General features: G+C 43.9%; 2 protein-coding genes and 1 long non-coding RNA gene across 12 annotated transcripts in view; 1 reads left to right on the forward strand and 2 right to left on the reverse strand.

The window, feature by feature from the left end:
- ZNF268 (zinc finger protein 268) overlaps positions 1-368 on the reverse strand; it is a 32008-nt gene extending 31640 nt beyond the window's left edge. The window contains exon 1 of the mRNA XM_042911399.1: positions 293-368. The gene's annotated coding sequence lies outside the window, so the exon portion shown is untranslated. The remainder of the gene's footprint in view (positions 1-292) is intronic.
- Positions 15-8659, forward strand: LOC122204155. Of its 2 annotated transcripts, none has more exons than XR_006195515.1 (4): positions 15-774; positions 5060-5296; positions 7267-7423; positions 8458-8659. It is a non-coding gene; the product is annotated as an uncharacterized LOC122204155 (long non-coding RNA). The 2 variants fall into 2 exon arrangements; XR_006195516.1 differs by having other exon boundaries at positions 15-494.
- ZNF10 (zinc finger protein 10) lies at positions 5831-27624 on the reverse strand. 9 transcript variants are annotated; one of them, XM_042911403.1, is made up of 7 exons: positions 27447-27535; positions 26526-26582; positions 17596-17697; positions 16720-16795; positions 14850-14976; positions 14374-14469; positions 6228-10300 (listed from the first exon to the last, which is right to left on the reverse strand). In XM_042911403.1, exons 4-7 carry the CDS (start codon positions 16750-16752, stop codon positions 8835-8837), a joined length of 1722 nt encoding a protein of 573 aa, XP_042767337.1. In that variant the 5' UTR covers positions 16753-16795; positions 17596-17697; positions 26526-26582; positions 27447-27535; the 3' UTR covers positions 6228-8834. The 9 variants fall into 9 exon arrangements, 8 of the variants coding, with proteins under 8 accessions (XP_042767337.1, XP_042767340.1, XP_042767336.1 ...); XR_006195510.1 differs by lacking the exons at positions 26526-26582; positions 27447-27535 and adding an exon at positions 5831-6076 and having other exon boundaries at positions 7262-10300; positions 17596-19365; XM_042911406.1 differs by lacking the exon at positions 17596-17697.
- Between the last annotated feature and the right edge of the window lie 295 nt (positions 27625-27919).

Raw genomic sequence — 27919 nt, forward strand, 5'->3', positions numbered from 1 at the left:
CCGGAGGAAAAAGAATCGTGAAGGGTCTCCCCGCCCCTCCCACCCTCAAGCAGGGGAGACCCTCCTGCACCCAAAGAAGGAGGGTCCGAGGCCCCAGCACCCGCCCTTCCCGCCGGCGAGACTGCTTGCCCCGCGGAGCCACGCGGTTCCCCGCCTCCCACGCGCCCCTTGCCAACACAGCCGCGATCGGACGGCTGTTCCGAGTCCGGGCAGGAGGGGGCCGGGTCACACTGGTCTGCACAGTCCCGCTGCCTGGAAACGTAAGGGACTGGGCGCGTCCGGCTCCACTAACCCCTCCGCGAGCAGCCGTGGGACTCGGCGAAGACTGGCTGCCTCCGCCTCCTGGAGCTGCAGTCAGATTGGCTCTGTCCTCCCTTCTGATTCTGCGGCGGCCGCCCGAGTGCTTCGGCCACGGCCCCCGGGGAAGACGAGGCCAGCCCACTTCGGCTCCGATCACCACCGAAAAGGGAAACTGACACAGACCCCGAAACAAGGTTGTTCGGGCCGGGGCCCAGCCAACCGCGACCGTAAGGGACGCACCGGAAATGCGTCAGCGCGACCCCGGGGCAGAGCGAACTACAATTCCCAGCAGCCTCTGCAGGAGGCCCCGCGGCGCGGGGAGGGCTCCGCGCGAGGGCCGCCGGATGGGGGCGCTGCTGCCGAAAAGCTCGGGTTCTCGGGTGGGGAGTCGGGGCGTGCTGGCAGCCGTAAGTACCCCCGAGATTTACAGTAACTCACGGCACCAGCACAGAGGCGGGAGTGGCGTAAGTTGAGGTAAAAATGTTCACAGTTCTCTGCGTTTCCGAAATGCTTATAAAGTCCAAGTTTCTTCTTTAATAACTCAAAAATTCATGGTAACACGTTAACGTGACATTTTAATGAATATTCCTTTAAAAAAAAGTAGTGAGCTGTGGCATTGTTCTACATTTTTCTCCTGCGAGAAATCTTTTAAATGTCCAGCTAAATAGAAAACAGCTGGATTCTCGTGTTTGCTTCCACAATCTGTTCCATGTGTTGTTTTTGTTTTTGTGAAGTATTTAAAGAAAATCCAGCCTCACACAGGTATGCAGTTGGAAAAGGACAGGGTTGGGGTTTTTTTTAATGTTTATTTTGAAGGGGGGGAGGCGGATCCTAAACAGGCTCCACACAGCCAGTGCAGAGCCGGATGTGGGGCTCGAACTCAGCCACCGTGAGATCATGACCTGAGGCGGGGTCGAGTCCGATGCTCAGATTGAGCCACCCAGACGCCCGGAAAAGGACAGGCTATTTTAATATGCTTATCAGATAACTGTGGATACCCTTGGATAGCACAAGCTGAACAAGGGAAACCTTAGTTGCGGTGTGCGGTCTGAAACCACGTTGGTGACTTCACGCTATTACGTTAAAATCTATGTGTCTGTCTTGCACTTTGAATGGATAGTTTCATTCATGCTTTTGTAGCATCATAAATTGGTCACTTGGAAAATATCCACTGATTTATGCAGATCTTCACAATGTTGACACGTTTCGTTTTACAATTTGAAAAATCTTATTCAATAGTATTATAATTGATCTTAAGTATTGGGAAGCTGTGAAATTCACAGTGGCAGTACAAGTTTTCCAAAACTCTTCTATTCACTTGAAAACTCAAACTTTATGTTGGAAAAAAAAAAAATACTGTCATTTATTTTCCTTGAAGTGACAAGCTCACTTGGTTGATTTTTGAGAAAATGCCACATCCCTAAGTGTGCCTTGTCTCTCCTTTTAGTCAAGTTAAGCTGTCAAATCAAATAATCACACCAGTGCTTTTTCTAGACAACTGTGGAACTTCAGTATGCAGCACAGAATATTTGTTGCACAGAGACTAAAAAGATATGTACTCAAGAGTTGCTTTAATAAAATTACTTTCTACCAAGGACATCCTAAAGTGAAATAAATCCTAGATACATTAAATACTAGATGGAGACAGAAAGACTGAAAAGTTTTACACTGAAATGTAGTTACCATCCTTTGCCCACTGGTTTGTTAAACAATCTGTTTTATACTAGTTTCTCATATTCTATTAATTTTCTTTTTTATATACATTTCTTAATGCTTTTTTGAGAGAGAGAAAGAGAGCGCGTGCGCATGGGTGCAAGCGGGGAAGGGGCAGAGAGAGAGAGGAGGACAGAGGACCCAAAACGAGATCAGTAAGTTACCACAAACTTGGTGGCTTAAACTACAAATGTATCTTACAGTTCTGTAGGTCAGAAGTTTAGCACGGGTCTTACGAGGCTAAAAGTGTTGGCAGGGATCCATCCATTTCTGGAGGCTCTTGGGAAAGGATCCTTTCCTTTGTCTTTTCCAGATTTGAGAGGCCACCTGCATTTCTTGGATCGTGGCCCATTCCCTCCATATTCAAAACCAGCCAACAGTTGAATCCTGTTCCCTCTGGCCTCCTCCTGTCTCCCTCTTTCACTTTTTTTTTAAATTTTTTTTGAGAGAGACTGAGAATGCGAGTGGGTTAGGGGCAGAGAAAGAGGGAGACGCAGAATCGGAAGCAGGCTTCAGGCTCTGAGCTGTCAGCACAGAGCCCCATGTGGGGCTCAAACTCATGAGCTGTGAGATCATGACCTGAGCCGAGTCCGACGCTCAACCGACTGAGCCACCCAGGCGCCCCTCCCCCTTCCACTCTTAAGGATGTATGGATTACACTGGGCACCTTTGGGGAACGCAGGATTAGCAAACTTCATTCCCTTTTGCCATAAACATAGCATATTCAGAGATTCTAGGATAGGATGTGGACATCTTCCAGGGGCCGTTATTTTGCCTGTGACGTATCCATGACTGTCTCCAGCCAAAACTTTGTTCCACTGGTATTTCCCTGCAGTGGGGGCCTGCAAACTTTTTCTGTCAAAGTCCAGTGAATAAGTGTGCTAGTGCTGCCCTGATAAAGTACCACAGAGTGGTTTCAACAACAAATTTATTTTCTCACAGTTCTGGAGGCTGAAAGTCAGAGATCAAGGTGTTGACCAAGTTGGTTTCTCCTACTGCCTCTCTCCTTGGCTTGTAGCGGGTTATTTCCCCGTGTCCTCCCGTGGTTGTCCCTCTGTATCTGTGTCCTCCTCTCCTCTCATAAGGACACCAGTCACATTGGATGAGGACCCACCCTAGTATCATTATTTTAATTTAAAATGTTTAAACTTTAAAGACCCCAGTCACATTCTGAGTTATTGGGGATTAGGACTTCAGCATAGGAATTTGCAGGGGGAGACAATTCATCCTGTAACAATCAGTTAGTAAATGTTTTAGGTTTTGTGTGCCACAGTCTGTCACAACTACTGACCCTTGCCCTTGTAGCACAAGAGCAGCCACGGCCAACACGTATGTGAATGAGCACGGTTGTGCTCTGGTAAAACTGAAATGACAGAAGTAGACAGAAGGCCAGATTTGGTCTATGTCCATTGTGGGCTGACTCCTGGCCAACACTATGCCGGGGCACCCCGTGTTGTTACCCCGTCATTATAGTAAGTATATACCACTTGTTCAGTAGTAGGTCGAAACCTTTTGCTGTTGTTCTTTAAAATGGTCTGTTATTTTTATTCCTTTGGTCTTGCGTGCACCTTTTAGGCTTCAGTGACCAAGGTCGCTTCAGTGACCAAGTTCCAAGTAAAACCCTCTGTAATAAATTGTGGTATCTATTAGGATGTTATTTCTACGTGGCAAGCACTGTTGCTTCACCGTCCAGTAACTGTCCTCTCCCGTTCCTCTTTGCTACAAAAGTTCTGTACGTTTAGGTGCTGGTTGGCCATAAGTTTATGGCATTCCCCTTTCTAGATTCAGTGGATGCATGTTTATTTCTTCAAGTCATTCAACAAATATTTATTGAATGACTACAATGAGCTAGCCACTGTATTAGGCCAGAGGATATATCAGTAATTAAGACAGATCCTTTGGGAAGCATTCATTTTGGCAAGGGAAGACAGATGATTGACAGATAAGAAATACTACTGAAAAATGAAAAGAATAGGATAAAGGGGACTAGCAGTGCCAGAGGGGTGGCTGCCATTTTAAGTAAAGCAGTGTCTTAGTTTCCTAGGTCAGCTGTAACAAACTACCAGAGTGTGGGCTTCAGCAACGGAAATGTATCTCACAGTTCTGGAGGCTAGAGGTCCAAACTCAGGCTGTTGGTAGGGCTGGTTCCTTCCGAGGGGTGTGAGGGAAGCATCTGTTACAGGCCTCTGCCTATTATATACCATTGATACTGGATTAGAGCCTGCACGAATGACTTTTTGAACTCGATTACCTCTGTGAAGACCCTTTCTTCAAGTAAGGTCACGTTCTGGTAATGGGGGATGACCTCAACACACGAATTTTGGGAGCACAAAATTCAATGCATAAAAGGTAGTCGGGGTAGAGCTCATTTGTAAGGTAATACACCCTATATCTAATCATTTCCCGCAGGTCTGTGATAGAACTTTGTCACTAAAAATAAGTGAAAGATGAATTTCTACTGTGTGCAGTGAAAAGCAGCTGGCCTTTCCAACCTGACGCCACAAATCTATGGCACCTCTATTGCCTTGCCATCTGTCTCCTAAATTGATCTCATTGTCGGAGTAACTTGCGAACCTCAACCAACAGCTGTTTACAGACCATTTCTTTCAACCAATTCTAATTCCCGTTCACCAGCTGCTGAGACACTGGGCACATGGTCAGCTTCCCAGTTATTTAAGGGCTAAGTTAACTAAACCAAACATTTTCACCATCTTGCCTTTCAGGAACGGTAACGCACAGATTAATCAGTGTGCGCTTAATTCATGGATGAATGTTAATACTTTCTAGGGGCACCTGGGTGGCTCCGTCGGTTAAGCTCCCACTCTTAATTTCGGCTCAGGTCACGATCCCACGGTTCGTGGGTTCGAGCTGTGCTATCAGCTTGGGATTCTCTCTTTTGGTTTCTCTCTCTTCCTCTTTCTCTCAAAATAAACGTGAAAATTTTAAAAAAAGACAATACTTTCCAAATCATTATGTGCCTGTGACAACGGTGACTGATTATATTGGGACCTCTCTTAAAACCCCTGTGGTTTCCCCTTACCCTTAGGATTGTGCCAGGATCCTTAACCACATGTGGAGTCGGCAGGCAGCAGTGGAAACACCACGAGCTGGAGCCAAAGTGATCTGCGCTTGAACCCTGGGTCTTCCTCCACTTACTCTGCAACTTGGGGCCAGTCACCGTGAACTCAAAACGGAAGTAGGTAGCGCACATGAACAGAATTCGTGTGAGGATTAAGCGAGACGGTGCATGTAACTTACATGCCACCGCTTGTGGCATTTAACGGTAATTTCCTTTCTTCCCTTTACATCCCAATTTCCACTCAGTCCCTGCATCATTTTAAGATATGACACAGTGATAACACAGAGGGAGACAGAGGACACTGAGTGAGGTCTGAGTGAACTTGTCTCTGAAGGAGATAAGTAACAATGGTACTGTGTATTTTTTATATTGAACTGGCTAATTTTGTTAAGATCCTCTACAAAGTGCCAGACATTGTCTCGTTTGAGACCCGCCACACACTTACCAGTTATTTTTCATGTGAAACTTCACCATTTACTAGCTATGTAAATGGGGACAAATTACCTAAATTGCCAACCTCTAGTTCCCTTAACCATAGGGGCAGTAGTATGTCACTCCCAGGGTTATAGACAGAAGGAATCTGTTGTATTAAAGGGCTTAGCTTGGCTACCTTGTATCAAGCTGTGTATAAATGAAGATGAGCTACAAAACTCAGCAACTACTACTGCCGTTACTATGTGTTACTTGGAGCTGATTTTCTCTGATTTCCCAGAAATTCCTGGTTTGCTGAGTATTTTGAAAAAATCAATTGTATTGAGATAAAAGTTGCACACAAAAACTGGACCCACTTAAAATGTATACTCTGATGAGTTTAACAGACAAGTACAGTCACGGAACCACCACCAGTCAAGATACAGATCATCCCTAATGGTTCCCTTGGGGTCCCGTCTGCTGTCAATCACTCTCCCATCCCCAGCCAACCACTGGTTTCTCTGCTGCCAAGTTCCACGGTTAAGGTGCTAGCAGCTTATCTGTAGACAAAAACTTTGGAAGAGAAAAAATTCCTTTACTGAAGAAACTGTAATATAAAAGTAATTTATATTTGTTGGAGAGACTTTGGGAAAAAATAGAAAACTACAAAACAAAACAAGAATAAAGAATAAAGAAAAAAAAGAAAGTTAACTGCTCTTAATCTTTTGACAAATTTCCTGAAGAGTTTTAAGCAAGATTCATTTCAGTTATTTACAATTGATTTATTTTTACACATTTCAGTTTACTCCATATTAACAACTATTCATCATGCTTTTTTCAAAACACATGACAACATCGACATTCTTCCTGTCAACAGTTTGCGTTAATTTTAAGGTCTGTGTAATACTCCATGACACGGATACGCTATAACCATTTTGCTATTATACATTTCTATATTGCAAAGTTTGCACTATCATAAGCAATGTTTAGTTAGTTTAGACCATCCGTAGACATTTCTCTCTTCCTACATTCCTTGGTGTGTCAATAACAGTAGTAGTAGCTAACACATTTAGTACTTGTGGGCCAGGCACTGTTTTAAATACTTTATACACATTATCTCACTTAATCCACACAACAACCCTCTGAGGTAGATACTAGAAATAACTCCATTATACAGTGGAGGAAAATTGAGCCATAGGTTATCAGAAACTCTAAGAGGCCCGGTTAAGGGACCACTCTTCAACTCCCATTAAGAGCCACTGCTTACCATGAAAACGATTTCTGATAGGAGTACATTACACATGCGAATGATATATATATGCACTGAAAAACGGAGCACTAATTGAGGAACCCAGGATCTAGTTCTTGGTCTGACTTCACTCAAAATGTGAGACCAGTGCCAACTCACTTGATCTCAACTGTACAATGAAGATTACACGTTAGGTGCTCGCTTCGGCAGCACATATACTAAAACTGGAACGAAGATTACATGTTAGATGGTCTCCTGCTCCTTGTGAAGTCTCATGACTCTTGACAGTCATTTCTAGATTTTTCCTGGGAGAGAGACATCAAGATCTTCGTCCTCCTGGTCTCAAAAATACTTATCACTCAACAATCAATCATTAAGCATCTAAAATATATTTTGTTTGCTAGAAAATGGCAAATAATGGCTAGTCCTTCACAGAGATCCATTTATAGAATGAAACAGAGAGTTAAAACAGGTTCTCTTTCTGAATCTTTTTTGGGTCATGAACTTACCACAGAATCTGAAGATCAGGCTTCTCTCCCTAGAAGAGAAAACTTCTGTACAAACGAGATGATTTTGCATACGATATTAAAAGTTGTTTACCGATCCTCAGAAGTGAGTCGATACACCCGCTACGGGTAGTGATTTCCTCAGGCTGAGAAGTGCTGATGTAGGTAAGAAGGAAACGTGGCTGGGAAGGAAGTGAGAGCTCCAGGAGCTCTTGCTCACTGGCAAGCAGGTTTAAATTCAATGACGCACACCAGAGGTGGGGCAACAACAGTGACACCAGTTACCACAGCTAACAACAATAAAGCACTTAATATACGTCAGGCACTATTCTAAGCTGTTTATATGTTTACTCAGTTAATACTCACCACAGTCCTACAAGGTAAGCAATGTCCCTAATTTACAGAAGAGGCACCGATGTTAGGCAGCATGCCCAAGTTCACCCAGCAAGTTAAGGACAGAGGTGGAATTTCAACTTGGGTAGTGTAGCTCAAGCTTGTGCATTTAGCCACTAAGTTTCCTTTATAAAGATAAAAGACTACCTTGGAAGGAGGGTGGCTTTGAGCAGTGCTGTTTATTTCATGAGCATAGCTGCTCTAAGAATGGCCCAGGTACCTGCTCCCACCACGCAAAGGGGACCCTCCCTCATGTGCTCAAACACCTAATCTTCTAGGTCTCCAAGTCCAAAGAAACCCTGTGTTTAAATTCCCAGGAGCCTTCAGCACACGGTCTCAAAGAGCACAATTCCATGACCCAAACAACGTAGAATGGGAAACTTGCTAGCAGGTGGTCCTTAAGCATCCTTGATGATAGAATAGAGAAACTGGATATCCTTTTTAATGTTTAAAAATACCTTCAAATAATTATTGGAGTAACATGGAATAAACTATAAAACTCACTCAATCCCATCACCTAACAAATCGATTCTGTTCATTATCCAGAGAGTTTTTCAATTCTTGCTCACATGCAAATATACTTAAAATAAGTACCATTACTAGTAAATGTGTTCTTTTTCAGCTTTACATTAATTTTAAGCATTTTCCCTGCTAACCAAAATGTGGTTTATATCAGACACATAAAAGAGTAGACACTACTAACTGTCCCAGAAGGACAATCAAGTAAAAATATGGCAGGTTATTTCACTGGAATATTATTTTCCACTTTTTTACAATAACTATCAATTTTTTATTCTTTGCAATAGGAACTCTCATTGACTTATCTTTCTGAAGTATCATTCTGACTGACATCTTTTTGAAGAAGGCAATGAAGCTGGATAATCTCCCACCTACTTAATGGTTCCTTCTCAGATTCTAGCATTTTAAGGCTCGGTCAAGAATGCTCCAAGGACAACTGCTTTTATAGGAACTTGTGGAAAGAAAAGCTGATGTGTTTTTGTACTACAATGAAATCTGTAGGTTATTTCTCCTTCTAGGACCATTTCTCTAGCGCAAAAAAGGGTAGTGACAAGATTGAAAGCATTTCTGCACAGATTACATCTACACTGCTTCCCTCCAGAAGGAGTTTCTAATGTAAAACCAAGTTATTGCTCTTTGTAAAGAACTTTCCACATTCGTAATATTAATAAGGATTCTCTCTAATATGATTTGTCTGATATCGAATAAGGTTAGGGCTATTAACAAGCGCTGTCCCACATTGGTTACAAGTTAAGAACTGCTCTCCAGTGTGGGCTATTTGATGTACTATCAACGGAGAGTTCTGGCTGAAGATAATCCCACACTGATTACATTTATAGGTCTCTTCCCCAACATGAACCCTCTGATGCTTAATAAGGTCGTTCTTCCGAATGAAGGCTTTCCCACACTGGCAGCATTCATATGGCTTCTCTCCAGTATGAATTCTCTGATGCACGATGAGGGCAGAACTCTGGCTGAAGGACTTCCCACAGTCGTGGCATTCATACGGTTTCTCTCCAGTGTGGGTCCTCTGATGGGAGAAAAGGTGAGAGCTTCTACTGAAGCATTTTCCACAGTCTTTACACTCAAAGGGCTTCAGTCCCGTGTGAGTCCTATGGTGCACCACAAGGTGAGACCTCTGGCTATACGACTTCCCACACTCGTTACATTCGTAGGGCCTCACTCTGACGTGAGTTCTCTGATGCAGAATGAGATGTGTGCTCTGTCGGAAAGACTTCCCACACTCAGGACACTCGTAAGGCTTCTCTCCAGTATGAGTTCTCTGGTGCCTAATGAGCCTGGAGCTGTGAACAAATGACTTCCCACACTGGCCGCACGTGTACAGTTTGTCTCCTGTGTGAGTTCTCTGGTGGGTCACAAGGTGAGAGAACCAGCTGAAGGACTTTCCACACTCTTTACATTCATAGGGTTCCTCACCAGTGTGAGTCTTCTGATGTCCAATGAGGTGAGAACTCCGGCTGAAAGACTTTCCACACTCTTTACATTCATAGGGTTTTTCTCCAGTATGAATAAGCCGGTGCCTGGTAAGATTAGAACGCCAGCTAAAGAATTTTCCACACTCCTTACATTCATATGGTTTCTCCCTATGTATGCCCTTCGATACACCGAGGGCTGTACCACCGGTAAGAGAGTTGACAGTATCGGGGCATTTGTAAGACTTATCTCCTGGTTGAGTTCTTGCAAACTGAATAAGATGAATGTTTTGACAGAAGGTTTGACCACATTCGCTACTATTACTTGCATAGCTTTCCTGATGACCACTAAAAACTAAATTATGTTTTAAACTTTTAGTATGTGAGTCATGTTTGTGGAAATACTCCCTCAGCACTAGTTGAGCAGGAAGAAGACAATTTCCCCCATATTTACCGTTTTCACAGACTCTCTCCTGAGTAAGTGCTTTCTTTTGGGTGAATGCCACTTGCCTCAAATGTCTCTCCTGATTTTCCTGATACTTGTCCAACTGGTCTTCACACTTCCAGACTTCTTCTAATGACAAATACCAGAGATCGTTCTTTGGGATTCCTTCCATTTTAATGCCATAGGATTGTTTATCTTTAGAAATGCTCTTACTGGACACTGATGATTTAATTTCAACCGCAGTGTCCAAATCTGAAAGAAATGAGGAACCTTTGTGTAACTAAAAAACCATTAAGGTCCAAACAGTGGGATGTGAAGTATGGAGGCTGCACGAGCTGCTTATACAGCTGCCTTCCTAGTAAGAAAGCAAAGAGGAGAGCAGCAAACAGGAAGGGTGCTGGGCTGTGCAGCACAGAAGAGAAGCAGTGAGGCCAAGGGGAAGCCACAGGACGGGGCAGGACACACGGGATCAGGATATTCAGTGCTGGGTGGCAATAAGGGAAATCCCTTATGGCACTCCCATGATCTAAACTATTAATGATGTAAGAACCTAACATGTCTACTTGTTGCCAGGCCCTTCCCCTGACATGCCTTCTTCACACTGCAATTTCACATTCCTAAACCACGAGTTCAGCCTTGTGCCAGGGAGTGCCTGTTCCTGACACCAGCAGAGTGCAACACGATAATGTCCAGACATTTGGGACCAAGAACCTCAGAAAGGCCAAGCAACAGGCTGGAAAAGCAACTGTACACACGTTATCCAGCCACAGGCTCTGATTCTAAGCCGTAACACTACTAGTGCTGAATTCAGACAAGTTGTTAAACTTTTCAAACATCACTTTGCTTATCTGTAATCCAAGGAGCGACAGTTAACTGTGGCGTAAGATTGTCATTAAGTACTGTACGGTATGAGTCCATCACAGACTCTGACACACATGTGGTCAAAGCAATACCATAGTAATCATTATTTACACTATTCTGGTCTTAAAAAAAAAAAAGGGGGCGCCTGGGTGGCTCAGTCAGTTGAGCGTCCGACTTCGGCTCAGGTCATGATCTCACGGCTCGTGAGTTCGAGCCCCGAGTCGGGCTCTGTGCTGACAGCTCAGAGCCTGGAGCCTGCTTCAGACTCTGTGTCTCCCTCTCTCTCTGCCCCTCCCCCGCTCATGCTCTGTCTCTCTCTCCCTCCCTCCGTCAAAAATAAAAAAACACTAACAAAACAACAACATTATTCTGGTCTTACATCCTGATTCCTTTGTTTGGAGACATCAAGACTTAACAACTGATAGGACTCACACCACAGAACACTAACTCACAACCTGGCCCCTAACTCATATTCTCCTGGGTTTTTCTGCCCTTTTGTTTGTACTTGTATTACTGCACATTATTTACTCTAGTTAAAAGCCTGTTTCTCAATGCCTTTTAGGTAAAATGTTGGTTCTTAACCTAGAAAAGAAACACCATTAAAGAAATGGTGGAGAGAGAGAACATTAAGCAGGCTTCACATTTGACACAGAGCCCAACACAGGGCTTGATCCCACGACCCTGGGATCATGACCTGAGCCGAAATCAAGTTGGACGCTCAACTGACTAAACCACCCAGGCGCCCCTTAAGTAATCTCTACGCCTAACATGGGGCTCAGACTCACAACCTCTAGGTCAACAGTCACATGCTCTACCGACTGAGCCAGCGAGGCTCCCCCCACCCAAAAACACTGTTTACAAAGTACCATCTCTCCCTACACAAGTGGGGTAATATTCTACTCTTATCTGGTGTATGGGTTGAACTGTGTGCCCCAAATAAGATATGTGCCCGTATCTCAGATGGCAACTTGACTTGGAAACAGGATCACTGCACATGCAGTTAAAATGAAGTAGTACTGGAGCAGGGTGTGCCCCTAATCCAGAGGCTGGTGTCCTTATAAGGAGAGAAGAGGGGGCCCGGGTGGCTCAGTTGGGATCTGTGCTGATAGCACAGAGCCTGCACAGAGTCTCGCTCTCCCTCTCTCTCAAAATAAATACACTTAAAAAAAAAAAGGAGAGGAGATACAGAGACAGACATACAGAGAAGACAGACACGAAGGCAGAGGCTGATTGAATGATGTGTCTACAAGCCAAGGAACACCTGAGACTACCAGAGCCTCACGAGGCAAGGAAGGATCCTGTCCTCCAGGCGCCAGAGGGCGTGTGGCCCTGCTGACACCTTGATTTCAGACTTCTGACCGTGAGCTCTGAGAAAGCACACTTGTGTAAACTACCAGTTTGTGGAACTTTATCTTCGCAGCGCCAGGAACTAACAGGCCTGCTGATAATCCCTGTGCCAGGCCCCTAACCGCCTTCTTTGTGGAACCCCCACCAGTCTCCGTTTTCAGTCACCACTTTGTTAGTTACTAGCTTCTCCCTCACCCTGACTTTTCTTTTCTCGTGGTAAAATACACATGACATAAAATTTACCATCTTAACCATTTTTAAGGGTACAGCAGGTATGACATACATTTGCATGGTTGTACAGACATCCCCTTATGTCATCTCCTCTGTGGAATCAAAACTCAGTGCCTCTTAAACAGAAAGCCCCTTCTCCCATCCCACCAGCACCTGGCAGGCACCATCACACTTTCTGTCTTTATGATTTCGACTACTTTAAGTAACCTCATGTAAACTAATCATATTATTTATCTTTTTGTGTCTGGCTTCACTTAACATAACATCCTCAAAGCTGATCCATATGTAGTTCGCAGAATTTCCTTCCTTTTTAAGGCTGAGTAAATAGCCCCTTATGTATGTGTGTGTGTGTGTGTGTGTGTGTGTGTGTGCACACGTGCACACATGCATGCGTGCAGCCATGATTTCTGATAAGGAACACACCACCCTTATTCTCCCCTCCCCTCCTTCCAGGGCATCAAAATCCCACGGAGAAGTTTTTCAAACCACAAATGCCAACTGGAAAATTCTAAAATGAACATGTGTGATGCAGACTGGGGGCTGGGTACCAATGGGGAACAGCTGTGAGTGGCATGTTTGAACACATACATGTGATTCTTCCCTTCATTAAAATCCTAAAACTTGTCATATATTACGTAACACAGTACTCTAGTGAGTTATATTTAAAATATGTAGCATCCATTCATCATCTCATCATTTGTATTTTTAAAGCCACCACTCATTATACTTTCTTTCCACTTTGATTATGAAGCTCACATAGCCTGGTAGATTCCCCTAAATTCCATGTGTTTAAGCACATGGAGTTTCAGTATTTCTTTTGACAGCAAATTCTCAATAAAAATCTAAACTGCTGATCTAGTCAGTTAGTTTTAGATAGCAGTCAAGAGACACCTGGGAAAGCTTGTAAATGAATGAAGACGTGGATGAAAAAAATAAAGGAAATAATAGAGAAATGAAAAGAAAACAGAGGACAATCTTTCTTCCCACAGCCCCAAAGCAACTGCATGATCAAGTTCTAACACTGTATAAAGGACTTGCCTTTGAGGCAGAAATTTGAGACCGTCACCTACAAGACCAAATGTAAGAAAACTAAAAGACAGTTTATGGTATTTAAAAGTACACTTAAGGGTAGCCAGGTGGCTCAGTCGGTTAAGCGTCCAACTTCAGCTCAGGTCACGATCTCAGTCTGTGGGTTCGAGCCCCGCGTCAGGCTTTGTGCTGACAGCTCAGAGGCTGGAGCCTGCTTCGGATTCTGTGTCTCCCTCTCTCTCTGACCCTCCCCGCTCACGTGCGCGCGTGCTCTCTCTGTCTCTCTCAAAAATGAATAAACATTAAAAAAATCTTTAAAGTAAAAAATTAATTAAAAGAATTAAAAGTAAGAATTGAGAAAATACAAAATAAAGAGCTGGAGTACTGTAAGAAAGATGTGTTTTGGGAGCAGCAGTTCTGGAGAAAAGGAGTTCAGCCAGCAGAACTGGCAAGCCCCTCGGCAAACTCAGAAGAGTGGCCAGTGACCAAGCCCCACAGCACGAGGCCATGGGAAGGGGCCACAGGAAAGGGAAAAGACAGGTGAGGATGAAAGAGAAGACTGTGTGACAAATGAGAGCATGGCGACACTAGAATTAGCCTAAGAACCAGGAAAGCAAGACCAACAGGGCTGAAACCAAGCACATGAACAGGAAGATAATTTTCCTGAAGAGTACACGTTTGTCTCGGAATGCAAATGACGTGTGGCAAGACTGTAGAAAGACTGGTCATGGGGAAACAGAAGGTAAATAAACTCAGTCTTCGCCTCAGAAATGAGAACCAGTGACCGCTATGCCCAGGGAGTCCAGCCCCTCATGCTCCTCCGGGCCATGACCTGCAACACCTCGACTGGTCCTCACCTGGGTGGGTCTCCCGGTGCGTCCCTCTCTCCACCAGCCACGGCTCTTCCCCTTTCTCCAACTGGAGGATCACATCTGGTTTGGGAAGCTGATGCCCTGTGCATGGTGAAAGGTAAAGAATTGGGCAAGGGCTGGGAAGCTCTGTCCTGGACACAAAGAGCATCCCAGATTCAGCCCCAACCCCAACCCCTTCTTAGTCCCGGGGGGACTCTCAAAAGTAGACAAGGGGAGGCTACAGATACATACATACATACATACATATATATATATATATGTATGTATGTATATATATATCCCACACACAAACACAAAAGTAGAAGTGAGTACAAAAGCCCTCTTCTCTGCCCCAAGGAAATCACATCCCTGGCCCCGAGCTCATACTCTGATATATGTGCTTGACGATCTCCATACCTTTTGATCAATGAAGAACCAAAATCCTCACGGGGGATATCTCCGAGAATACAACTTAGTCTTACCCAAGGAAACCAGGTTCTTATAGTTCTCCAGCATCACATCTTTGTACATGATCTGCTGAGCAGTATCCAGCAGCTTCCACTCCTCCCTGGTGAAGTTCACAAGTACATCCTTGAAGGTCACCAGTGCCTACAACATGGAACAAATCTGTATCAAGCCAGATATATATTTCCGCCCTTCCTTCCTGAGTACAGACAGAAAGAGAATAGGCAGACAGCCCCGGGGTAGGGAAAGAGAATGGGCCAGAATTCATTCCAGAAGTGAGTAGTATTTATTTCGGATTCTGATCAAGTCCTAACAGGAATGGCTATTAGATACCTACTGTCTAAAATCCAGTTCCATGTTATGCTCTCGGTTTAGAAATTGTCAGAACTTGTATTTAAATCAACTGTTATGACACCTACAGCAAGGAGCATCAGACACCAAAAGTTAATCTACATTTATATTATGTGAAATAAAGAACCCAATTCAAGGCAGAAAAAAGAGGACACAGTAGTCTTCAGTTCAAGTATAACTTCATGCTTCAGAGACCAAACTCACCATGTTTTCTGATCTAAAATAATTATCCAAAACATTTCTCCTAAACATTGGTAGATAGGCATTTTTTTAAATTTTTTATTTATTTTTATTTTATTTTTGAAGGAGAGAGAGAGAGACAGAGCATGAGCCGGGGAGGAGCCGACAGAGAGGGAGACACAGAATTCGAAGCAGGCTCCAGGCTCTATGCTGTTAGCACAGAGCCCAACGTGGGGCTCGAACTCTCGAACTGCAAGATCATGACCTGAGCTGAAGTCGGATGCTCAACCGACTGAGCCACCCAGGCGCCTCCATGGTAGACATTTTTTTTAAATGAAGATTGGACAAAGAAACAATAGACACAGAAGCAAGGCCTTTATTAGCTACATTAAAAAGAAATGCTGACTACACAGAGAAACAACACCTACTTGAATGAGGATACCTCCTCAAGAACCATGAAGGTCAGAGGACCATGGAATAATAGCTTTTTAAAAGCTGCAAGAACTGTCAAGCCAGAATATCCAGTGAAAATATCTTTCAGGAATGATGCAAAATATACTCTCAAGTGAAGTAAAAGAATTTGTCCCCAGCAAACCTGCTCTAAAAGACACGCTAAAAGTAGTTCTTTAAGCAAAAGGGAAATATTAACAGAGAGAAACTTTAAATCTCAGGAATGAAGGATGAAGAACAAAAACGGTAAACATCTGGGTAAATACTACTAGTTTTCCTAACTCCTTCAAAATACGTAGCACAGTGAAAGCAAAACCCACAGCACTCCTCGGTGGGATTTTCCACATACGCAGAGGTAGTATGCGTAGGACGCTCCAGGGGAGGAAGCTGAATGAGGCACCAGGGGCCCCGTCTCCCACCCTGGATGCTCCCAGAGGTTCCATCCCCCAAGCTCCTCATGCCCTGGCTGTGGTCACCCCTGGATAAGTACATAACTTGTGCCTGAGCTCCTTCCGACAGGAGCTCCCCAGGGAGGCATCACGTAGCCAGCTCCACATCTAGGACAACCAGGGGCCAGAGAAACCCACCAGGCACGAACACTCCCAGTTCCCACATCATTTTGTGGGGAGGAAGCATGCTGTGGCCTTCATCCCCAGTGTGGATGAAAGCATTTTGTCAGAATCCTCAATATCACCCAGTTGGCTCCTGCCCACATCACTGCTAAACCTCTATTTCTTTTACATGGAAGGAAATAAAACTACATCTACAAACAAGCAAACAAAATAGTGCCAGTCTCCCAGAGAAGAGTGTCCGAGATATAATTTCTCAAGTTCCTAGTCAAAGGACTCCAAAACTCAAGCAGAAAGGGGTTCTCAGTTGGAAAACAAAGAAGGCAGCCCGACTTACCTGGGACCGGGCCGTTAACAACTTGGTCTCCATGCCCTCCTTGTTCTTGATGATGCTTTTTTCAGTAATGAAGATCCTGAGGAGGAGAAGGTAGAAAAAAGAAACATGAGGAAGGTTTGCTATCATGGGGAGGTTTCATAAACCATCAACCTAGACTCCCTCATACTTGGCTGAGTATAATGCAAACACCCACCACACAAAGAGGAACATCAGAGATAGTCCAAAAACACACCTACAGTGCTGAAATTCCCAGGAGCAGGAAGAAAAGAGCTACGTCGATTGCAGTTTTTCCCCTTAGTCTCTAGAGTTCCACACAAAATTTCATTTGCAATTTATATGGTTCTACTGCTACAAATTCTCTTTTTTGAGAAAAACAAACCAAAAAACAAAACCCGCCTCGATCTAATATCCTTACTTTACAGATAAGAAAACAAGTGTTTTCTCCAGCTGATCACAGGAGGGAAGTCAGAGATTGGAAGCACAAGAACACTGGGATGTGCCACTACTGGCCTGCAGGTGGAGGCTGCCACACGGCAAGGAGTGTGGGCGGCCTCGGGGAGCTACGAGCAGCACCCAGCTGACAGCCAGTCCTAGGACAACGTACAGTCACAAGTAACCGCGTTCTGCCGACAATCAGAGCCTCCAAATGAGAACCCAGGCCAGCCAACACCTTGACAGCAGCTGCTGGGATACCGGAGCAGAAAACCCGGCCAGAGTGTGTCAGACTTCCACCTACAGAACTGTGAGCTAGTACATGGGTGCTGTTTGAAGCTACCAAGTCTGAGATAATCTGTTACACGGCACTAGAAATCTAATACACGGTCAATTATCTTTTAAAGTCACTTAAACAATAAGGAAAAAATATTATATATTTACCTACGTAGTTACCATTGCCAGTGCTTTTCATTCTTTCCAGTAGATCCAGATTTCCATTTGGTTTCATTTCCTTTCTCCCTGAAGGACATCTTTTAACATTTCCTGCAATGTGGGTCTGCTGGTAATAAATTCTTTCAGCTTTTTAAATCTGAGAATGTCTTCATTTTGCTTTTTTTTTTTTCAAAACAGCTTTACTGGGACATAATTCACATACCATACAATTCATCCACTCAAAGTACACAATCACAATGGTTTTTGGTAATTACATTATTCATCTTTAAAATTCTAGTAAAAAAATTAACAAAATTTGCTAATTATTGCTAAGTGTACAATTCAGTGGCATTAATTACATTCACAATATTGTACAACCCTAAGAATTCTAAACTTTCTAATCACCCAATGGAAACTCTGAAACATTAAGCAAACTCCCTATTCCTCAGACTCTGATAACCTACTCTGATAACCTACTGTCTCTCTGAATTTACCAATTCTAGATAATCATATAAATAGAATCATACAATATCTGTCCTTTTGTGTCTAGCTTATTTGACTCAGCATAATGTCTTCAAGGTTCATCCATGCTGTGGCATGAATCAGACCTTCACTCCTTATAATGGCCAGGTAATATTCCAGTGTATGGACAGACCATGTTGTTTACCCCATCGTCTGTTGATGGACCCTTGGGTTGTTTCCATCTAGCGGGTCTTGTGAATGGTGCTGCTGTGAACACTGGTGTACAAGTACCTGCTTGAGTCCCTGCTTTTAATCCCTTCGGGTCTGTACCTAGGAGCAGAATTGTTGGGTCATATGGTAATTGTGTGCTGAGCTCCCTGAGGACCCACAAAACTTTTCCACAGTAGTAGCATCCTTTCAGTCACACCAGCAACATCCAAGGTTCCGGTTTCCCCACATGCTTGCCAAAACTTGTTATTCCATTTTTTAGATTATTACAGCAATCCTAGTTGGTTTGAAGTGATATTTCATTGTAGTTTCGATACGCATTATTTTCACGTACTTAGTGGCCATCGGACAAGTGTCTTTTCAAGTCCTTTGCCCATTATTAATTAGTTAAGTTTGTGTTTTTGTTATTGAGTTGTAGTTCTTTGTACATTCTACATATGAGCATGTATACATACACAAATATGTTTACGTATTCTGTGTATATTAAACCCTTATCAGATGTATAATTTCCAAATATTTTCTCCCATTCTGTTGGTGGTCTTGTCTTTGTTGTTGAAATGTATTTTTGCTGAATACAGAATTCTAAGTAGAGTTATTTTTCCTTTCAGTGCTTTACATAAATAGCTCCATTCCTAATGCTCCAGGAATTACAGGAGTTTTCCAGCCTAGCCCGTAGGAACAGTATCCCCCATGCAAATATCAGGACTATTCCCTCCAACCCTTTAGAGGATTCCTTGCCTGTCCTTGGGGAGTTTCCTCACACATGTGCTGCTCTGTGCTCTTGGGTCCTCGTGGGAGGCCCTCTGCAGACCTCTCCTCTCTGCTGGTCTGTCCTATGAACTACAGCTGCTTTGCTCTCCCCAGATTCTTAGCTCCATCCTTGGCTCAGGAAGCCTGCTGGACTCCACCTCAGTTCCTCCTTCCTCTACTGGAAACTGGAAACCCTCTCAAAGGCAATAAACTGGGCAATCAGAAGGCTTACCTCGTTGCTTTTCCATCTCCCAGGGATGAGTGTCCTTTGTCATCTGATATCCAGATAGACCGACTGTTTCGTGTATTTTGTCTGTGTCTTTATTGTTGTCGCTGTTGTACGGGCAAGACCGTAAATCTACCCCACTCCCACCCCCCACCCCCACCCCCGTCACTCCATCATGGCCAGACACAGAAGTCTATAAACATTGCGTGTTTAAGTTGTTTTAAATTTAGACTGTATTTTTAACTTCCACCTTTTGAATACTGGGCTTGACTATTTTCCGTATGTTTGTATTTACAGTTCTTTTGAACTTTTCATTCCTATTGTTTTCCCCCTTTGTCTTCTGGAGATCTTAAGGATTTCCTCGCAGTTCTATGCAAATTTATGTGAATAAAAGCAACACGGTTTCTGCCCTACCATTAAAACGGTTCTCACCAACAACATCTGTTACAGAGGACACTGCTGGCCTCTGGAATGTTCTTGAAGCTCTTTATTTACTTTGCCTCCTTCACCACCTCGCTTTCCTCTGTATATCTTGGTTCTTAGTCTCCTCTAATGATTTCAAAAATCATGATGAACTTTAATGTAGGTTTCCCTTTGTTGCGTCCTCAGCCTTTCTTGGTGTCCATTTTCAGTGACGCCCTAGGCACTATCAGGACACAGAACATCTACTTGTTTTTTCCTGTCTCTCCCACTGCATGGCACACAACAGACCTAAGTGCTTCAGCTAGAAGGAACAGATCGCTCTGTCTTCTATCCCAACCTTGTTCCTCAACCCCAAGTGCATGTTTCAAACTGTGCTCCAAAACTTACTAAGTGGCTTCTTAACCTCTCATGGAGCTTACTTTTCATGTCAGATGAATAAAGGCTGAAATAACCAGGGATGTTAAACTACGTAAGAAATCACTTTATGGAAGCAAGAGAATGGTTTTCACATATTTAGAGGTCCTGTGGAACAGGGATATTTGAGTTGCTCCAGAGGGCAGAATTAGGAATAATGTGCAGAGTCACAAAAAAGTCAGTTACGAGTCAATATAATAAGGCACTGTTAATCGTATGACACCTGGAAATAGATCAGATTGCCTAAGGAAACAGGACACTTCTGGCCACCAATAAATTTTCAATCAGATCTTAATTAAAAAAAAAAAGCAACTACAGTACAGCCTCTACATAGATATATCTAAGATCCATTCCAGTGACTCTCCCATTTTATGATTATATAAAATTTAAAAAGTTTATAGTTAATCTCATTTCATCCTAATTTCCCTTAACCTCCACTTCTGATAACTCACTCTAACCTTTATCTAAACCAGTGGTTTTCGACCCTAACTGAATACTGGGATTGCCAAGTATATTTATAAATTACGACACCAGCATCCCATGCCGTCCTTCTCTGAGAGATTCTGACTTAATTGCCTGCAAAGGGGCCAGGGTTTTGTTTATTTTAAATAATTTCCTTGGTGATTCTAATGTGCAACCAAGGTTGAGAACCACTGATCTGAGCCATTATTTAATCTACTTAATTCAAACCTATTCGAGCTAATTAATTAATTAAATCCCACCACTTCTTAGGGATAACCAGCTTCTTTAATCAGTCACCAGATACACAAAGTATCTTTCTATGCAACTGGCCAAAACTGATCCCCAAAAGGGATACTGGGATGAGTTTTATTTGTGTTCAGCGGAACTGCTGGTAAATTGATGACTATCTTGGTGTTACAGATTTGGATCTTCTTCTGTCGTTTTAATATATCATTAGTGAACACTTACTCCATGCCTGGCTCTGTACAAGGCCCAGGGGATAAAAACACGAATTAAGTATTTCTTCCTGACATCAAGCAGCTGAGTCTAGCAGAAGAAACTGAAACGGACACCCAGAGTTCACTATGATTACTGCTCTGATAACAGCATGGCCAAGGGGTCACGGACCACCGGGTGGGTTCAAGGCTGAGTCAGACAGACAGGCAGACAAAGGAGGGTGGGGAATTGTGTGAACAAAGGCAGAGTCTGAGACAATGCATACTGGGAAGGGCAGGGAGGAGCCAGAAAGGAGCCCAGAAACACATATGGCCAGACCTAGGTCACAAAAGGACAAAAATGCCATTTTCAGACTCCTATGTGTTTTAAGCCCAGAAATGATACTAGATTTGCACCTTAAAAATGCCTCGTCTGCATTTGGGATAGTTCTGTGACGGACTGGAGGAAGATGTAACAGCAGTAAAGGAAACAGGAAGGAGGCTAATATCATAATACAGAGGATGAGGATGAGAACACAAATTAGGGCTGTTGAGGGTAGAAACGCAGAGCAGGCAGATTTTGGAAAGACTGGTATATCCTGGAAATCAAATGGGTACAGATGTGAAGACAGGTTAGGGGTTAGAGGAGACTCCCAGTTTCCTGGGTGACTGACAGAACAACAACGTATCAGGAGGAGGCACTACAGGAAGGAGGGGACCGTGTGTATTTGTGTGTCTGTTTAAAGAAAGGCAAACTGCCGTGTGCAGCGCCTCATCTGGACGTGTCTGGAGTTCTGGAAGTTTGACTCCCCCACGTTCTCCTACAAATGGTCCCTGAGAGCTCCTTTGGAGGGTCTAGCAGCGAGCGCAGCTACTCACATACCCTTGACTGAAAGTCCTCCTGTATTGGGGAAGGTCGTCCTCTTTGACCAAGCGCACAGCTTCGGGAGGGACGCACATGGAGTGGGGGAGGAAGGGGACACCCGCCTAGAAAACCAGATCAGCCGAATCAACACTGGCGATCGATGGGCTGACAGATGTCACAGCCAGATCACCCTCACATCCTCATGGCATTGGTTTTAAACACAGAAAATGGGCCAGAGAAACGACATTTAGGAAGATACATTTAGATGTGAGGGTTATCCAGCTGTATCATCTGCCTTGCACATTTCTGTTCTATCTGTATCTATCCAAACTAATCAGCTCTATTCTCAAGACTCGGGGGAGTGAGGGGTGGCCTTTTGTCACAGATTTGAGAGTGACTGTGTTCTTCTGCTATGAGATAAAGATGAAGTAGGCAAATGGACAGGAGTCTGAGAGAGATGAGACATTCCTATCAACAACCCTATGACATAACTCCTATAAAGCCCAGTAAGAAACAGTAAGATTTGATAAAGCTAGCTCATGGTATTATCAGATGACACCATGGCAATACAAAAGGCAACCAAAGATAACATGAGAAGTACGATAAGGTGTAAAACCAGGATAGACTATGGGGAAAAATCAACATTTAGGAAGCAAACAGGAGAGAAAGAAAGACCCACTAATGAATGAGAAGATCCAGAAGAGAGGCATATCAAAGGCCAGAAGAATTTCAAGGAGGGCAGACTTAAAACAAGAGTTCAGATAAGCTAAGGACTGGATTCTAATGTGCTAAATTGGTTAGATAAGGGTTCAGCAACGATCTGGGGGAGCGGTCTCAACATACTGCTGGAGGCAGCAGACACATTCCACAAAAGGAATGAACAGCTTGGAAGTGAAGAAAGAAGATAAAAGGCACAGCTGGAAGAGGTGCTGGGGACTGGAGAGCAAGGGAGTGACAAAGAAGCAGGCTGGAGCCAGAGCAGAGAGGGGGCAAGGGGCAGAGTCAGAAATTCTGATGGAGGCATCAGGAGTGACAGCCAGGAAGCTGGCGACACCATCTCTCTCTGTGCCTTTCTTCTGTGGTCACGTCTCCCCGACACCCACCATCTGCCCCCTTATTCCAACGGACCTCTGTGATTATACTGGGCCCCCCTGAACAATCCAGGGTACTCTCCCCACCTTAAGGTCCTTAGTTGAATCACATCTGCAAATTCCCTTCTGCCATATAAGGTAACACATCCTCCATAAGGTTCTGGTTCTTTGGGGAGTGATTTTTCTGCCAACCGCCGGGGCAGAGATCAGCTGCAAGAAGCTCCAAGTACGAACCAGAGGCTATGAAAGCTACTATCCAGGCACAAGAGGCTCTGCAGCACATCTCTGATCAAGCAACTGAGTATACGGGATTCACAACCATCTACATTCCGGGCCCTGACTACGTTGCGACTTGAGTTCCTGCTGCACTCATCCCACGTTCTCCAAGCGTCATTTAAATTCCCCCTTTTCTGACAAGCCTTCCTGTTGTCTGAGAAAGAATAACTTCCCTGAACAGTAATCGTGGAACACTCCAGCACTTCACTCTGCCTTAAGCTACCACTACTCACTTGTCCACATCCCTTCGGAGACAAGGAACCACTTCAGAATTGGGATAATCTCTTTCTAAATCTCAGAAACAGACTGGCATAGTGCCTTGAACTTCATATTTGTTCCACTGGCATTTGTCAAATTCTTAACAAGCACCCACAAAGATAACACGTCTGTTTCCCAAGGTGTCTGCCCTCCAGTCTCCATTTTAAGCCCCAGTACCTGAGGGCCAGTGCCCAGAGACAGGCAAGACGTTGACAGGGACAGCATTTCAATCGGGCATATGGAGTATATGCTTCTGAACAAAAGCAAACAGAATCTCTTTAGATTCTGAGTAAGTACATCAGGACTTAGCACGTGCAAAGGGCAAGGAATGATTAGCAAAAGAACCCAGAAGCCATGGTTAGAGCTCTGGGACCAGAAAAGATGGCAAGGACCATGCGTCTGTGAAAACTCAGCAAACGTATACTTTCATTTTGTGCATTTTACCTAAATTTTACATCAAAAGAAAAAGCTATACAAATACTGAATTCTAGTTAATAACGTGCATGCATTCTTAAGTATTTAGGGGAAGAATACTGACGTCGGCAACTTACACTGAGATGCATTAAAAAAAAAGATGGGGACTGACGAAGAAACAGATGTATGTTAAAATAAGAATAATAAAACGTTAATGGTAGAGTCAGGGGGGTTACAAGTACTCACTGTAAACTGCTTCTAATTCAGCTATATGTTCAAAAGTTTTCATAATGAAATGTGAGAAACGTAAGAATGAGACAACAGATATTGTGGGGAAAGAGGCAAAAACAATGCTCTTGGTGTTGGTTCTGTGCCAGATACAGCCTATGCCACACCCAGTCCTGACCTTGCTTCCTTCCCAGAAGATACAAAATATGCTGATGTGATAGGAAACTTCAGTCTGATGTGAGACATCCTATACGGTGACTGAAGACCAAAGTGTATTGTAAGAAAAACAGACATATTACGATATTAAACTTCTTTTTCCTTAAAATACAAATTCTTAAAACCTGTAAGTTTCTTAAACTATGTTACTAAGCCTTCAGTGTTTAAATTATGTCATGAAAACCAAGGTAACCCACCATTTCTAGGAGTATCTCTTTTTAACAGAAACATTTTCTCATCAAATTATGAAAAGGAACGAGCTTAAAAAAAAAAGGAGCACCTGGGTGGCTCAGTCGGTTAAGCGTCCGACTTCGGCTCAGGTCATGATCTCACAATTTGTGGGTTCAGGCCCCATGTTGGGCTCTGGGCTGACAGCCCAGAGCCTGGAGTCTGCTTTAGATTCTGTGTCTCCCTCTCTCTCTGCTCCCCCACCTCCTAACTCAAGCTCTTTCTGTCTCTCAAAAATAAATAAACACTAAAAAAAAAAAAAAAAATTTTTTTTTTTTAAAGAAAAGAAATGAGCTACTTCCGTAACATTCCCCCATAACTGGGAGATGGGAAGGGGAAAAAATATTTCTTTTTTTTTTTTTTAATTTTTTTAATGTTTATTTATTTTTGAGAGAGGGAGTGGGGAGAGACAGAGAGGGGAGACACAGAATCCGAGGCAGGCTCCAGGCTCTGAGCTGTCAGCACAGAGCCCAACAAAGAGCTCAAACCCACCGAACGCAAGATCATGACCTGAGCCAAAGTCGGACGCTTAACCGACTGAGCCACCCAGGCGCCCCGGGGAAAAAATACTTTCAAACAGAGAGGGAGGCAAACCCATAAGAGACTCTTACATACAGAGAACAAACTGAGGGTTGATGCAGGTGGCAGGGGAGGGGGAAAGTGGGTGATGGGCATTGAGGAGGGCACTTGTTGGGATGAGCACTGGGTGTTGTATGTAAGCGATTAATCACGGGTATCTACCCCTGAAACCAAGAGCACACTGTGTATGTTAGCTAACTTGACAATAAATTATATTTAAAAAAATTTTTAGGGGCGCCTGGGTGGCTCAGTCGGTTAAGCGTCCGACTTCGGCTCAGGTCATGATCTCACGGTCCGTGAGTTCGAGCCCCGCGTCGGGCTCTGTGCTGACAGCTCAGAGCCTGGAGCCTGTTTCAGATTCTGTGTCTCCCTCTCTCTGTGACCCTCCCCCGTTCATGCTCTGTGTCTCCCTGTCTCAAAAATAAATAAAATGTTAAAAAAAAATTTTTTTTTTAATTTTTTTTAATTAAAAATTGAAAAAAAAAGATGAAGATATAAAGAACAAAGTGCATAGGGATTCTTGGGAAAAAAAATCCCAGTTTTATTTCCTAGACAAATGAATTTAATAAAAAACAGAACTGTTCTCATTTCTATTCATCCTTTATTCTTATTTTCTATCTACTAGTAAGGTGTTAAAGTTTTTCACATAGCTGAGGTATATTTCTAGTTAAAAGTAATATTAGATACTTTATTTCTATTGTGAGTAGACTCTTTTACAAACACATGTGTTAGCTTGTTACTGAAGACAGTAAAGAATCTATTCACTTACCTATTTCCTTTTCAGTCACTTTACTAAAAACTCATTGATGTTAACTGAATCTCTTCTGGGGGGGGGGGCAATAATAATAAGAATAATTTTGTAATCTCTTTTCCAAAAATATACCTTGTATATTGTCCTAAGTAGAATTTTGAGACAATGTTAATATAAAATACTGAACAGACTTCCTTCTTCATCTGTATGTCAAATCCCTGCCCTATGACTGGCACATGCTCAGAGCTCAAGAAATGTGTACTGAGAGAAGGAATGACAGCACAAGGGGACAATTTTCAAGAATAGGCATGAACGTGTGAAATTCACCCTCCAGGAGGCTTTGCAAGACAATCTTAATGCAACAGAAGAGAAGTAAATTAGGTCACAGAAAAAAGTTAGTGCAGGGCTGAGTTAGTTTAAAGGGGTGAGGACGAGTTGTGCTATTTAACTGTCTAGACAGTTAACTACAGTCAACATCGCCAACCTGACACATTTGTAGCTAGCATTCTGGATGCCATCTCGTCTTCCCTTGTACTTTAAAAGCAAGGTATATTCTGCTATTACCAGAATTGAAATGCTCCACCTTCTCCATAGACTTTGGGTGGGATCTAAGTAATGTTGATGTTAACCTTACCTTTGACATCATACTAGATGTTAGATGATATGCATCATTTTGATTGGCTTAACAACTCTAGTGTCAAGGGAAAATAAAATAATAATTAAAACTAGGTTAAACACACAGGCACCTCCAGTTAATGTACTTGATTTAAAAAAACTACACAAGTTAGGGGCGACTGGCTGACTCTGTTGGTAGAGTGTGCAACTCTTAACCTCTGCGTCTGAGTTCAAGCCTCACACTGGGTGTGAAGCCTACTTAAAAATCAAATAGGGACGCCTGGGTGGCTCGGTCAGTTAAGCCTCCGACTCCCACTCCCGGTTTTGGCTCAGGTCATGATCTCCCAGTTTGTGAGTCCGAACCCCGCATCAGGCCAATATTGGCGGTAACAGGTAAAAACGTGTTTTTAACTTAGTATTTCTAGACTAGATCAAGAAACAGAAACTTATCCAGCCCTTTCTACAGGCTGGATATTAAAGCAGACCTACTTCTCCAAGAAGCAAGTAGCCTATAACTCTGATAATATCCACAAATAGAATCCAATAGTGTGCATGTTTTAAAAACAGAACAACCACGTTGGATTTCTCCCAGGAACGTGAGGCTCTTACTGCTAAGAAATTTCCTCCTCTAACAAAAACAGCATGGTCATTTTCAGCAAATGCTAGAAAAAGCCAAATGCAAAATTTAAACCTGCAGCCCTAGCTGGAAAAAGAGAAGCAGGACCAAAAGACATCGCATTCTGAACCACTGAGAATATGTGGTTCAAACCTACCACCAGCACCACACAACACAAACACCAAACGCTAGGGGGTATTGTCATCATTCTTGCAAAGCAGCAATGTGCGCTATTGATGCTACGACGTGAATTCAAGAATCACCCGCAACGGGGAAAACAGTCATCCACGCAAGGGGTAAAAATCAGTTGGGAAGAAAACTTACGACGAAATCACCGTCCACCCACAGCGCTGAGGTTAACGAGCAACAACACGACGGGCCCGACTGCGAAGCAAACACACACGCGCCGCCGCCTGCGCGTGTACCTGCAGCGAGCACCGGGAGGCGCGGTGGGCGAGGCGATCCCGTCACAATGGCAGCAGCGACGGCGAATCAATGACGAGCCAGGCCTCCGCGAGCAGGCGACGCGACCGCGGCGAGGTGCACAGGGGCCGCCCGGGCGGCGGCCGGCTCTTCGCGCGGGGCTCCTCGCTGCCCGCCGCGGGCTCGCGCTCACGCCCACGCCCCCGGCCCGCCGCGCCCTGGGACTCCCGTCCCTTCACGCACACTCCGCAGCCCCGGGCGTCACACACACGCCCCCGTCCACGCACGCACGCGCGGCAGCCTTGACCAGAAGTCCAGAATCCCTCCACGGGGCAGGGAGGAGCGGCGCGGCGCGGCGCGGCGCGGCGCGGGGG

The sequence above is a fragment of the Panthera leo genome, chromosome D3 (assembly GCF_018350215.1).
Source record: "Panthera leo isolate Ple1 chromosome D3, P.leo_Ple1_pat1.1, whole genome shotgun sequence".
In the NCBI taxonomy this organism is placed as follows: Eukaryota; Metazoa; Chordata; class Mammalia; order Carnivora; family Felidae; genus Panthera; species Panthera leo.

Bases quoted from the DNA above. Each gene is read 5' to 3' on its own strand.
- ZNF10 (XM_042911407.1), bottom strand. From the start codon at position 16,752: ATGGAGACCAAGTTGTTAACGGCCCGGTCCCAG. The intron at 14,977-16,719 runs GTAAGTCGGGCT...TCCATGTTGTAG, and splicing joins TGTTAACGGCCCGGTCCCAG to GCACTGGTGACCTTCAAGGA. The intron at 14,470-14,849 runs GTAAGACTAAGT...CACCATGCACAG, and splicing joins TAAGAACCTGGTTTCCTTGG to GGCATCAGCTTCCCAAACCA.